Source organism: Lactuca saligna, chromosome 1 (genome assembly GCF_052625555.1).
Source record: "Lactuca saligna cultivar CGN05327 chromosome 1, ASM5262555v1, whole genome shotgun sequence".
In the NCBI taxonomy this organism is placed as follows: Eukaryota; Viridiplantae; Streptophyta; class Magnoliopsida; order Asterales; family Asteraceae; genus Lactuca; species Lactuca saligna.
Window position 1 is genome coordinate 119,250,341 of NC_136417.1, and position 11,445 is coordinate 119,261,785.

The 11,445-nt window shown below is 35.5% G+C and overlaps 1 protein-coding gene across 1 annotated transcript; it reads left to right on the forward strand.

The window, feature by feature from the left end:
• Positions 1–8,868: 8,868 nt before the first annotated feature.
• On the forward strand, positions 8,869–9,357 carry LOC145010881 (TPD1 protein homolog 1-like). The gene is made up of 2 exons (XM_078969448.1): positions 8,869–8,926; positions 9,038–9,357. Exons 1-2 carry the CDS (start codon positions 8,869–8,871, stop codon positions 9,355–9,357), a joined length of 378 nt encoding a protein of 125 aa, XP_078825574.1.
• The last annotated feature ends 2,088 nt before the right edge of the window (positions 9,358–11,445 follow it).

The window sequence follows — 11,445 nt, forward strand, 5'->3', positions numbered from 1 at the left end:
TATCCCGAGGTACTGGGGATAGAGTCCTATTCTAGATATCCCGAGGTACTGGGGATATGCAGGATAATTTACACAGAAGGTACTAATAAATTATCCTCGCAATTCGTGATACAAATATTCATATAAGTATATATAGGTAAATGTATCAACGTAAAGGTACTCAGGTAATGTGTTCATGTATCAGGTAAACATATGTAAAGGTACTCATGTATCAGGTAAGGTACTAGTAAGGACTCATGAATGAACTGACTCTTGTATGATTCCTTGTAATAGGAATAATGTTTTGTTATCTACCAATTATCCCTATGATAATTTATTGTAATCTAAATAGTTGATCATGTACGCTTACACACTCTTACTACTCAAGGGTGTGGGAAACTAATTGAAAGATGCAAACCATAACATCAATACATATATAATAATATAAGTGTATATGCATGGTTTAGTTCAAGAATGAAAAATGGTTTTGTAAGACATCTTATGTGTTTTGAACAATGATTAACAATAACCTGAGGTCATTTTAATATACATTTCAAAGGTAAGACTTTTAATAACAATGTGTTTTTAAGATTTAAAACCATTTCATGCATCGCATTTTGTAGTATGTGAAGTCTGTTAAATGACAAACATAGTTATAAAATACATATTAATGATTTAATAACCTGTTTGTTTCTACTTGTAACCCCCCCTATAAAGCATTTAAAATCATTTAAAACATTGATTAGGGGTATGAACTCACTTGAAAGTTTGAAGATAGCGAGGTGGAAAACCGGGTAGAGTTTCGTCTCGGGAAACGGATTTTCCTCGGGATTCTCGGGAATCTCGGGAGTAAAATCGACCTTCGGCACTTGCACAAAATGACCACGGCTTCGGGGTAGTGCGGGCACGGAAAACGAGGTAAAACGCAAGAAAAGTGAGAGAGAATGAGCAAATTTTCCGGGAACCCTCGCATCCTATTTATAGGAGGCTGGAACCGCCTCCGTACGCGGGGCGTACGCGTACGTCACGCATGACCGAGTCCTCGACTGCCTCGGACTTTGGATGGGACAGGCTAGCTTCGCATAGACCGGGACGTGGACGATCTGAGGCCTTGGCCTTGAGTACGCGGGGCGTACGAGGTTACGCGGCGCGTACTTCGACCCTAGGTGCTGACTCCTTCGGATAATACCAAGAATTTATAATTAAACAAATATATAATTTGTTTAATAAACTTCAAAAATTCATATCGTCTTCATACGAACTTCGTTTTCGACGTTCTTTATATCCCCGCGAAGGTGCGACTACGCTCTACAACTTTCGTTTAGATTCCGTCAGCAAATTCCGAAATTTTTTTTATTATTTATTTATTAAAATGACGTGATTAAGGAATTTCTTTAAAAATTCATAACTTCTTTATCTGACGTCGGTTTTTGCCAGACTTTTTACCGCTGAATTACCATTGTCGAGACCTTCGATTCTCGTCTAGGTCATTTCGGCCAAAAGTCGCTCGATCTCCGATTCGAGTTTTTAGTTGTCTGATGCTAAGCCGAAATTGGAAAAATCTAAATTTCAATATATGAAGTCGGGATTGGGCATTCTTTTTACGTACGATCCCGATTTAATGATATAAAACATAGTAGGTAGTTAAATAGAAACTTTTTGGACATTTTATTATCAGCGTTTATTTTTATTAACTCAAATATGGTTACAATACTTGACCTATTAGGCCATTACAAAGAATTGAAATATCGGGTTGTCACAGTTTCTTTATCTTATGGTTCCTTTATTTAGTTTATGTTTGTCATTTCCGCATCCACACCAATGAAGGGTATGGGTTTGGTTGCTACTCCTCACGTTTCTCTCATTGATGTATAGGACCAATTATATTAAAGGATGTTAGGATTGACTATAGGATTAAGGAACTATATCTGTAAATCAACTTCAAGTTTCGGATTTTGTTGCCTCCAATGTTGATTTGTCTTTTTTCCCAGTTGAGTTATTCATCATCTAATTTTTATCTTTGGCATTCTCTTTTGAGACATGTGTTGGATTCATATTTACAATTTTAGTCTAGATGTTCTGGATGATTTGAATAGTGGTGATATTTGTGATTATACTGGTTACTAACGTGCCAATGATTCTCCTTTACCCTTTACTAAAAGCTTCTCTTATTCCTTTGTTCCTTTTGATATTGTGTATTATAATGTATGGGGTCAATCTCCAATGTCTTTAAAGGGAGGCTCCAATGTTTTTGCTTCATCATCTCAAAGAAGTTTACTCGTAACATTTGCGACCACTCGTTGTTCATTTATCGCAAGGGTAAAACTATTGCTTACTCAATACTATATGTGGATGATATCATCTAAACAACCTTTGATGCCACATTACTCCAACACATTATCAGCGCATTGTCCACTAAATTGCAATCACTAGTTTAGACCCATTATAATACCATCTCAACATCACTACCACACGTACTGCCACAAGTCTACTCTTGTCGCAATCACAGTATGCCAAATAAATTTTAGGATGCGCCAATATCTCTGGACGTAAACCAGTGAAGGATTCCATCAATACGAGATCTAAACTTAGTGCCACTGAAGGACCACATCTAATCGACGATATCACATACCGCAACTTTACGGGAGCACTCCAATACCTCACACTCACTTACCCTGACATTACTTACGTTGTTCAACAAGTTTTCTTGCTCATGCATGGTCCACGAGAACCACATTTTTAGTTCCTCAAGAGAATCCTCCAATACATTAAAAGAACTATTCACATTGGTCTTCATTTTCATGTAAATAAATCTTTGAAACTTACTGCATATACCGATGAAAACTTGGGGGTTGCCCTATATCACGGCCTTCCATATCCTGCTAGTGTCTATTTTCAGGTGGAAACTTCAAATATTGGCCATCCAAACAAGAACCCACAATTTAAAGATCTAGTGTTCGGGTTGAGTATAAAGGGGTTGCCAATGTCGTTACCGAAACAACATGGATTACAAATCTTCTAGGTGAACTTAGTATCAACATCTGTGTTGCAACTCTCATATATTGTGATAATGTTTATGCAGTCTACCTATCTAAGAACCTAATTAATCATCAGTGTAATAAACATGTTGAAATTGACATCCATTTCGTATTCTAGAAAGTTTAAATCACCATTGTGTGGGTTCTCAGTGTTCCTCATGAATATCAATACGTGAGCATCTTCATAAATGCATTACATGGGTTTAAACAACCATAAAGATCCTGATCTAACTGCAAGGGGATATTAGATAACATATTATCCTTTCACATGCCACAAAGCGGTGGAAAAGACATGGATGGCAAACACAAATTTATTGACTGAATGAGTAAAGTAAATCCAACAACGTGAGAAATACATCAGAGGAGACATTCGATTAGAGGATGATGGAGGTGCCTACCACGCAACTATGGCTTGAAATAGGGTGGTGTAAGAGCCCACTCAATGCCAAGAACTGTTTATAATCAAACCCAAATTAATATCTATAATAATTAAGTGTAGTTTATAATATTAGGATTTTTAGAGGAAAGAAATAATAAGCATTCAGTTAGTTCGAACCATTGTGAAAGTTTGGAATTACAAGAATTCGTTTAAATCCATTCTAATGACCTTAACGATAGTCTAACCCCTAATGCAACTATAATTATAAAATTGAGCAAGTTAATATATGCGTTTATGTGCTTCGAGGTTAGAATTTCTTATATTTTAATTCCATGTAAGTTGGAAAATGCACTAGGGTTGAACAGATTACTTTTGACAACTATTTGAACATGTTTCATGTGGAGCTAAATGTATTTTGTAGGACCAGGAGCACTAACAACATTAAGTTGGTTAATGGTGTCGAATAAATATAAATTAACATGTTTTTTTAATAAGAAAGAGGATTTATTGTATCAAACCTGAACAAAATGTTTGAAGACTCTTTCGAAATATAAATTATGAGAAGCGTCAACTAGTAGGACAATAAATCTTCGGCCTAAAAGTGGACCTTTCTCACATGTCGAATTAGATGTCAAAACTAAGGTTAAATGAAAGAAATAACAAGGTACACTTTTAGTTGTATGTTATAGCATGGTACTTCTAGTTGTTATAACAATGTACTTTCAATTTTTTTCTTAGGACTAGCAGCAAGAAATAGCAACATACTTTCGTTCACTCATTTATTATAACTTCTTACTTTCATTTATTTCTAGTTGTACTAGAGAAATGTAATTTTTAGTTGTTCTTATTAAGTATCGTCAAAAGTCTAACTTATATTTCTTTTTAGGGTAATTTTCTAATACATGATTTATCAGGTGGATCACATCCTACATTTATCAATTGTGTATCCTCATAGTTATGGCTTCATCCAAGTACTCTTTGTGAAGACAATGAACCACTGAATGTCTAGGTTATCATATAGATATGCCACTTATTACCAAATTTTTTTTTGTGTTAAATGCTAGATATAGCATCATTGTAACATCGCAAAAATACAGGCCAAAAATTTCATTTTAAAATATGTCATTATAAAACCAACAGTGTGATAAAACATCCGTAACATCATGTCCTGTCTAAACCAAAGTAGAAATAATCAAACGTGTTATTATAAAATAATATCAGACTGTAATCCCAAAGATCTCACGTGCGGAAAACCATAGTGTGATGAGCTGCGATCAAGCCGGCTCCTTTCCTTTAGACACGAAGTACCTGAAACCAAAACTGAAAACCGTAAGCACAAAGCTTATTGAGTTCCCCCATCATACCACATACCATAAAATCATATCACATACATACTGCCAGGCATTTCTGGGGTGCTTGGCCTACCCGGTACAGCCATTCTGGGGTGCCGACCTACCCATACGTCCATTATGGGGTGCCGTCCTTCCCGTGTCAAGCCATTCTGGGGCGCTGACGCACCCATGTCGAGCTATTCTGGGGTGCTGACTACCCTTCGGTCCTAACAACCGAACCTTGGGGACTATTTCACCCCTAATACTACTATCACATATAACATAACACAAACATAATATTAGACATATTTGGGGTGCCTGAACTACCCTTCGGTCCTAACAACCGAACTTGGGGACTAGTCCCCTCCTACTACCTCTATCGCATATAACATAATGAGCCAGCATGCAAACATATCATCACATACTGTCAGACGTATCTGGGGTGTCTGACTACCCTTCGGTCCTAACAACCGAACTCTACTACTATCACATACAACATATCATGCTAGCATATAACATATCAGGTAGTTGCAAACCTAGATGATATCACAAAGACAATCATCTATCATACATCTCCTACTGGTGGGCCAGCATTGTGGCCTTAGACCCACCGCTACTGGAAGGTAACTCACCTCACACTGCTGAAGTCCCGAAGACACAATCCCACACTTGCTGAAATCCCGCAGACTCAACCCCAGCTACTGGATGACAGATTCCCGATCTGTCAATATCAAAACATCACCCAATTAATAATTGGGTCTCACTATATAACCATAAACACTTACTTTGGATAATTACATTACCCCAAGCTTGGCTTATTCAAGCCCAAGGCCCAAATCTGTAGGCCCAAAGTCAACTAGGAACCAAGGCCCAACACATGGCCTAATTTTCCAAATTGGGCCTAGGCCTATACATGGTCTCATTCTGAGGCCCAACATCATGTAATTATTAAGGTCCAAACTATGGCCCATCTATGGCCCAATTTTCCAAATTAGGCCTAAACCCCTTACATGGGCCTTACCCTAAGTCCATTAAATTATTTTAGTCCATATAATTATTCTTGGATGGCCCATTAATAATCTAATCATCAAGGCCAAATAGAAAGGCCCAACAATAAACCCAAGTGAAGTTAAGGTTTCACATAAAATGCCGATTAGGGTTAAGTTTCCTACTTAACCCATTAAGTCCATCATTCTTCTACATAAGTCATACGGTGTGATTGGGCTTAATCACACAATTCCATTCCAATAGCCCAAATGTGGGTCTCGATAAGTCGAAGCCCATAATCCCAAATTAGAGTTTTCACATGAAATGATGATTAAGGTTCGGTGTTTCTTTCTTAACCCATTAAGGACTTAATCCATTAAGTCCATTATGCCTTATGTTAGTTTGCCAATGATTATTATTTAATATCTCAAGTTATTAAATAATTCTCGTGTGTGTGACCCGATTAATTCCCCAAATTAAGATTTACTGGCATTAGGGTTTTTCCAACTCAAATACTAGCCCATTATTAATTTGTTGGACTTTTAGGTTATTTAGGGCTTTATTGGGCCTATTAAGACCACTAGAATATTATTAAGCCCATTAGGGTTTTATTATGTCCATTAGAGTCCATTAGAGCTTACAAGGCCCATTAGGGTTTACAAGCACCCTAAACGAATCAAACTCACATAGCAAGCACACCGCCACCCGACACGGCGACCGGTGGCGGCAGGAAGCGGCAGCCACCACCCTAAGGTGGTGGTTTTCAATTTCATTTCATTATACTTTAGCTAATTACACTTTACAATGCCTTAACCAAAAATAAACACACGCTAACTACATTAAACACACACAAACCACCTTGAGGTGGCCGACGGTGGTGCATAGCGGCAGCCACCACCTCACGGCGGTGGTGGTGGCTTTTTTCAGTTTTTCGACCAAATGAAATCACCCATCACACACCCATATGCATTTCTGCTTGCAAAATGAATCCAACACCCACCTGTGGTGGGTGGCAACGGCAACAACACTCTAGTGGCAATGAACGGCGGATTGCAGCGACAGCAAGGAAATGGCCACCATGGTGGGAAGCCATGGTGGTTCCCACGTTTTTCCGGCCAATAGAAGGCATACGCACACACTAACACAAGTCAAGCAAGATGACCACGCCCAATCACTGCCACCCCCACGGTGGCTCACGACAGTCGGAGAGAAACGCCATCCACAGTCGCACCCGCTGCACGATAAGGCGGTGGCGGCGATATCTTGACGATAGAAGAAGAAGAGACGAAGTGGCGGCGATATCTTGACGACAGAAGAAGAAGAGACGAAGTGGCGGCGTAGCAGCAACACATAATGGAGCGGAGAGGAGAGGAGATCCGTTGTCGGTAGCAGTGGAGGAAGAACCAAACGACAACAATGGTGGCCTCCGACTTCATCATCTATGGCGACGGTTGAGAAAACGACATCAGCCCCGATGTCGAGCTCGATCCCTTCGTCGGAGTCGTGATGGCAGTCGCTCTTGGCTCACTGAAGTGTTACGGAGGCGATGCCGGAGGTGATAGAAGGACGGGTGACGGCTGGAGGGAGGTGGGGTGACGGCTGCACATAAGGGGGGCGTTTAGGGTTTGCTAACCGGTGAAGCAATTTTTTATACCCGACACTACTAAACATTATGCCATAACGACATAAACAGTCCCTCCTTCCCAAAATATATTCAAGTTAAATCCTGATGATGGTATTTTAGCCCCTTAAACTTTCAATTATAACTTTTTAACCCCCGTAACTAACTTCTTGCCACACTATTCCGCTTTTAGGGCTATTATGTATTTATTACTTTACTTATTTAATAAATAAATAAACGGGGTATTACAATCATACTTTTGTATATTTGTTTCTTATAACATCTACTTATTACCAGATGACAACATACTTTTTTGGGTAAAATTCAAGATAGCACAAAAAAAAAGTTCATATACATGCTTATTATAATTTCCTAATTTTATTTCGTGTTACTTATAGCATTGTACTTTCAAAAATGTTCCTAGTTATGGCAATGTCATCCAAATACAAAGCAATTTTCATTCCTATAATTGGGTAGATTTTTCAAAGTATAGTTTGCTAATAAGAAAAAACTTGAAAAATAACTATGATATGGTAGAAAAAAGGAAAATATGATGCTATAATAAACAAATAAATGAAAATACATTGTTATATTTGTATTTTTTGTGATAATTGATTATTGTGTGATGAAACAAGAATAATTACGGGACTTTGAGGCAAGTTCAACAACAAATGACTACATTTAAAAAATCCATGAGTCAATATGGTAATGCACCATATAATCCTTAATTTTATGATTGCAACACTTAGTAATGTATTTGATACCATTTTAATACATTAGACCGTGTTTATTAGTTTTATTGTAATTTTATTAGTTATCAATATTAATAAATGTTTAATGTAATGAGATTTTTGTTTATAATATTTTGTACAAAAAACACTGTAATATTATTAGTTTTTACTGTTAAAAAAAAGCATTTAGAGACAGATTATCGACGGTCCGTCACTAAAAGTGCCGGTGGAAATGGGTTGATAAAGAGGTCAAACCTGCTTCCATTAGAGATTTTGTGTCGTCGGCAAATTAGCAACGAATTTGGTCGTTGGTATTCCTTTGGCAATCCATTGGTAAAAATTAGTCATATGATTAACTCGCGTCCTTAAACAATTATCATATATTCACAACATCGTTAATATGTTTGAAATAAACATATCATTTTCATAAAAAAAAAAATAGGAAATGTTAGAATAATTAATCATCTAATCAACTCTATACTCTAGGGAATGTAACCAGGTGTAGAATTTGATAGATCATTTGATATGGGTTAACCCTAGCTACTTGATTGGCTCCTCATCACTAATTGATACTTGATTGATTTTAATTTATAAGATTTATTAAAAATCTCTTAAGTAGTTACAATAAACACGTTAATGTATATTTAACTGATTTTCCTTACATAACCGATTTCAATACTATAAATGCTAGATAATGCATTTAGTTGTATAAATAATGCATTTAGTTGTATAAATAGGGATACAATGAACACTTTATACTCACTAAAACAAGAGAGCCTCATTTTCATTGCGATTTGCAACAATGGCATCCACATTTGAGTCTCTCGTTACTATCATTTTCTTTACTCTTCTTGTCCAAGGTACAACTAATGATGATCACATAATGTTTTATTTTTGTCTCTTATTCGTTTCTTTATATGTACTCTACTGATATAACCTATATCCTCTCGTTCTCTTTCTTTCTCACATAGGCCATGGTCAGTGTCAACTTAAAGACTTAACTGTGTCGACATCAAAGACTCCTAGACAAATACAAGATGTACAAGAATGGCAAGTGATGTTTGTAAACAATTGCAAATGTAATCTAAAAGACATTATTGTGTCATGCAAAGGTTTCCAATCATTGGAGGATGTTGATCCGAATGTATTTGCACCTATCGGGAATGACAAGTTTATTGTTAATGGTGGTCTTCCTATTGAACCTTTTGCTTCGGTCATCTTTCTTTATGCGGATCCTCAACATTTCGTATTTAAGCCTGTTTCGCATGATATGGTTTGTGTTTCCACTTGATTGGTTCAATTGTGGTTTTGACTTTCGATTTATGATCTATTTATTGATTGATGTAATAAAGAGTATTATTTTGATCCCAATATTGGTTTTCATGAAATGAAAATATATTGCAATCAGAACACATTGATGGTTTTCATGAAATGAAAATATATTGCAATTAGAACACATTGAGACAAGTGTGAATCAGACTAGCATTCATTTTCATATTGAAATTATGAAGTTTTATTCAACTTCATAATTTTATTACTTTTTCGTGGTATTGCTCCTAAAAATAACATTTCGTACCTTCTTACAATAAAATAATTTGGGTCATAGGTTAGGGTATATTCTATCCTACATTGTACAATGATAAATAGTGCAATAAAAAAATATAACTTACTATTTTTTTTAAATACACTCTTGCATATCGATTCATAATAAATTGGTATTTAACTCCAATAATTAAAACTTCTTTTAAAAAGTAGGTTAAAAAAATCTGTAAATTGAAAAATAAATAAATAAACTTTAAAAAGGTTCATAAAATTTTGTTAAAAAAATTACTTTTAGGGCCTAATTGTAAATTGAAATTTTTTGATTTGATATATAACAATATTTAAATTCATAAAAAATGTAAAATTCAAAAACGACACGTTGTACATACGTGTATTAGTAGTGACACGAGAAGTATTAGCGGCTAACCGGAGATTCTGAGAGTATTAGAGACGAGGCATTGTTGCTAAAGACATTAGCGGCGACATGTCAGACTTTTAGCGGCGATGTCTATCGCCGCTAATACTCTCTATTCTTGTAGTGTAAGTAAGAGTTGATTAATATCAATAAATAAAATTGATCTTTTAATGTGGATGGAGTCTAAAAAATTTATGATTTGTACGGAAAGTCCAAAATAAGGAATTTTCAGTGGATTTGATCCTAAAAAAGTTGAAATAATTAGTTTGATATTTTAATTTCTTTTTTACATTTATTTTGCTTTTTTTATTATTCACACTATAAAAAAAAGTTGGCTTAATATCGGGAATTTTCTGATTTGTACAGAAAGTCCAAAAAAGTTAAAATGATTAGTTTGACCTTTTTTTTACATTTGTTTTCCATTTTCTTATTATTCAAATTATAAAAATAAACAAATAAATAAATAAATATTTATGGGTACACCCCACCCGATCCTTCCTATATCTCTTCTTTGCATACTAAATAAATATTACACAGTCTTCATCTTCATCGGATAAAATACATCAACACCCATTTCATAACTATGAAAGTAACAATAAATTCCAAAACACAGCCCTAACCTAACTTAACGACATTACGATTGAAACCCTACGAAAATTTATGGACTGAATGGGCAAAAAAAATTTGGCGACGTGAGAAGTAGAGTAGTGGAGACATCTCATTGGAGGATGTTGGCGGTCCCATCCATGCAACTTCAGCTTGAGGCATAGTGGTATTGAAGTCGGCTTAATATCGGACATTGTTCATAAAATGGTGCCCAAATTAGTATGTAGAATAATTAATTGTAGTTTATATTATTGTGATTTTTTTAGAGGAAGAAAATAATAAGCATTCAATTAGTTTAAACCATTGAGAAAGTTTGATATTACAAGGTATGCATTCAAATCCATGACCTTAATGATAGTCAAACCCCTAACTCCGGTTATAATTTTCAAATTAACCTAGTTAGTATTTGTGTTTATATGGTTTGAGGTTAGAATTTTTTATATTTTAGTGCCTTGTAAGTTGAGAAATACATTAGGGTTTAATATATTACTTTTAACAATAATATGAACATGTTTCATGTGGAATTACATGTTTTTTGTAGGTACAAGAGTGCCAACAACATTCAGTGGGCTAAGGTTGTGGAATCAATATGGATCTGACATAGTTTTTATAAGACAAATGATATTTATTATAAGACCCAAAAAAATGTTTGAAGACTCTTCTGAAATATAGATTATGAGAAGCTTCAACTAGTAGTACGTTACATCTCAAACCTAAAGATGGATCATTCTCTCACCAGTGGAATTGGATCTCAAAACTAAGGCTAAATGAAAGAAATATTAAGGTAATTTATTTAGTTGTATGTTATTAGTATGG

Coding starts and splice junctions, on each gene's coding strand:
- LOC145010881 (XM_078969448.1), top strand. CDS start 8,869: ATGGCATCCACATTTGAGTCTCTCGTTACTATCATTTTCTTTACTCTT. Junction 8,927..9,037: donor CTTTACTCTTCTTGTCCAAG/GTACAACTAATG, acceptor TTTCTCACATAG/GCCATGGTCAGTGTCAACTT.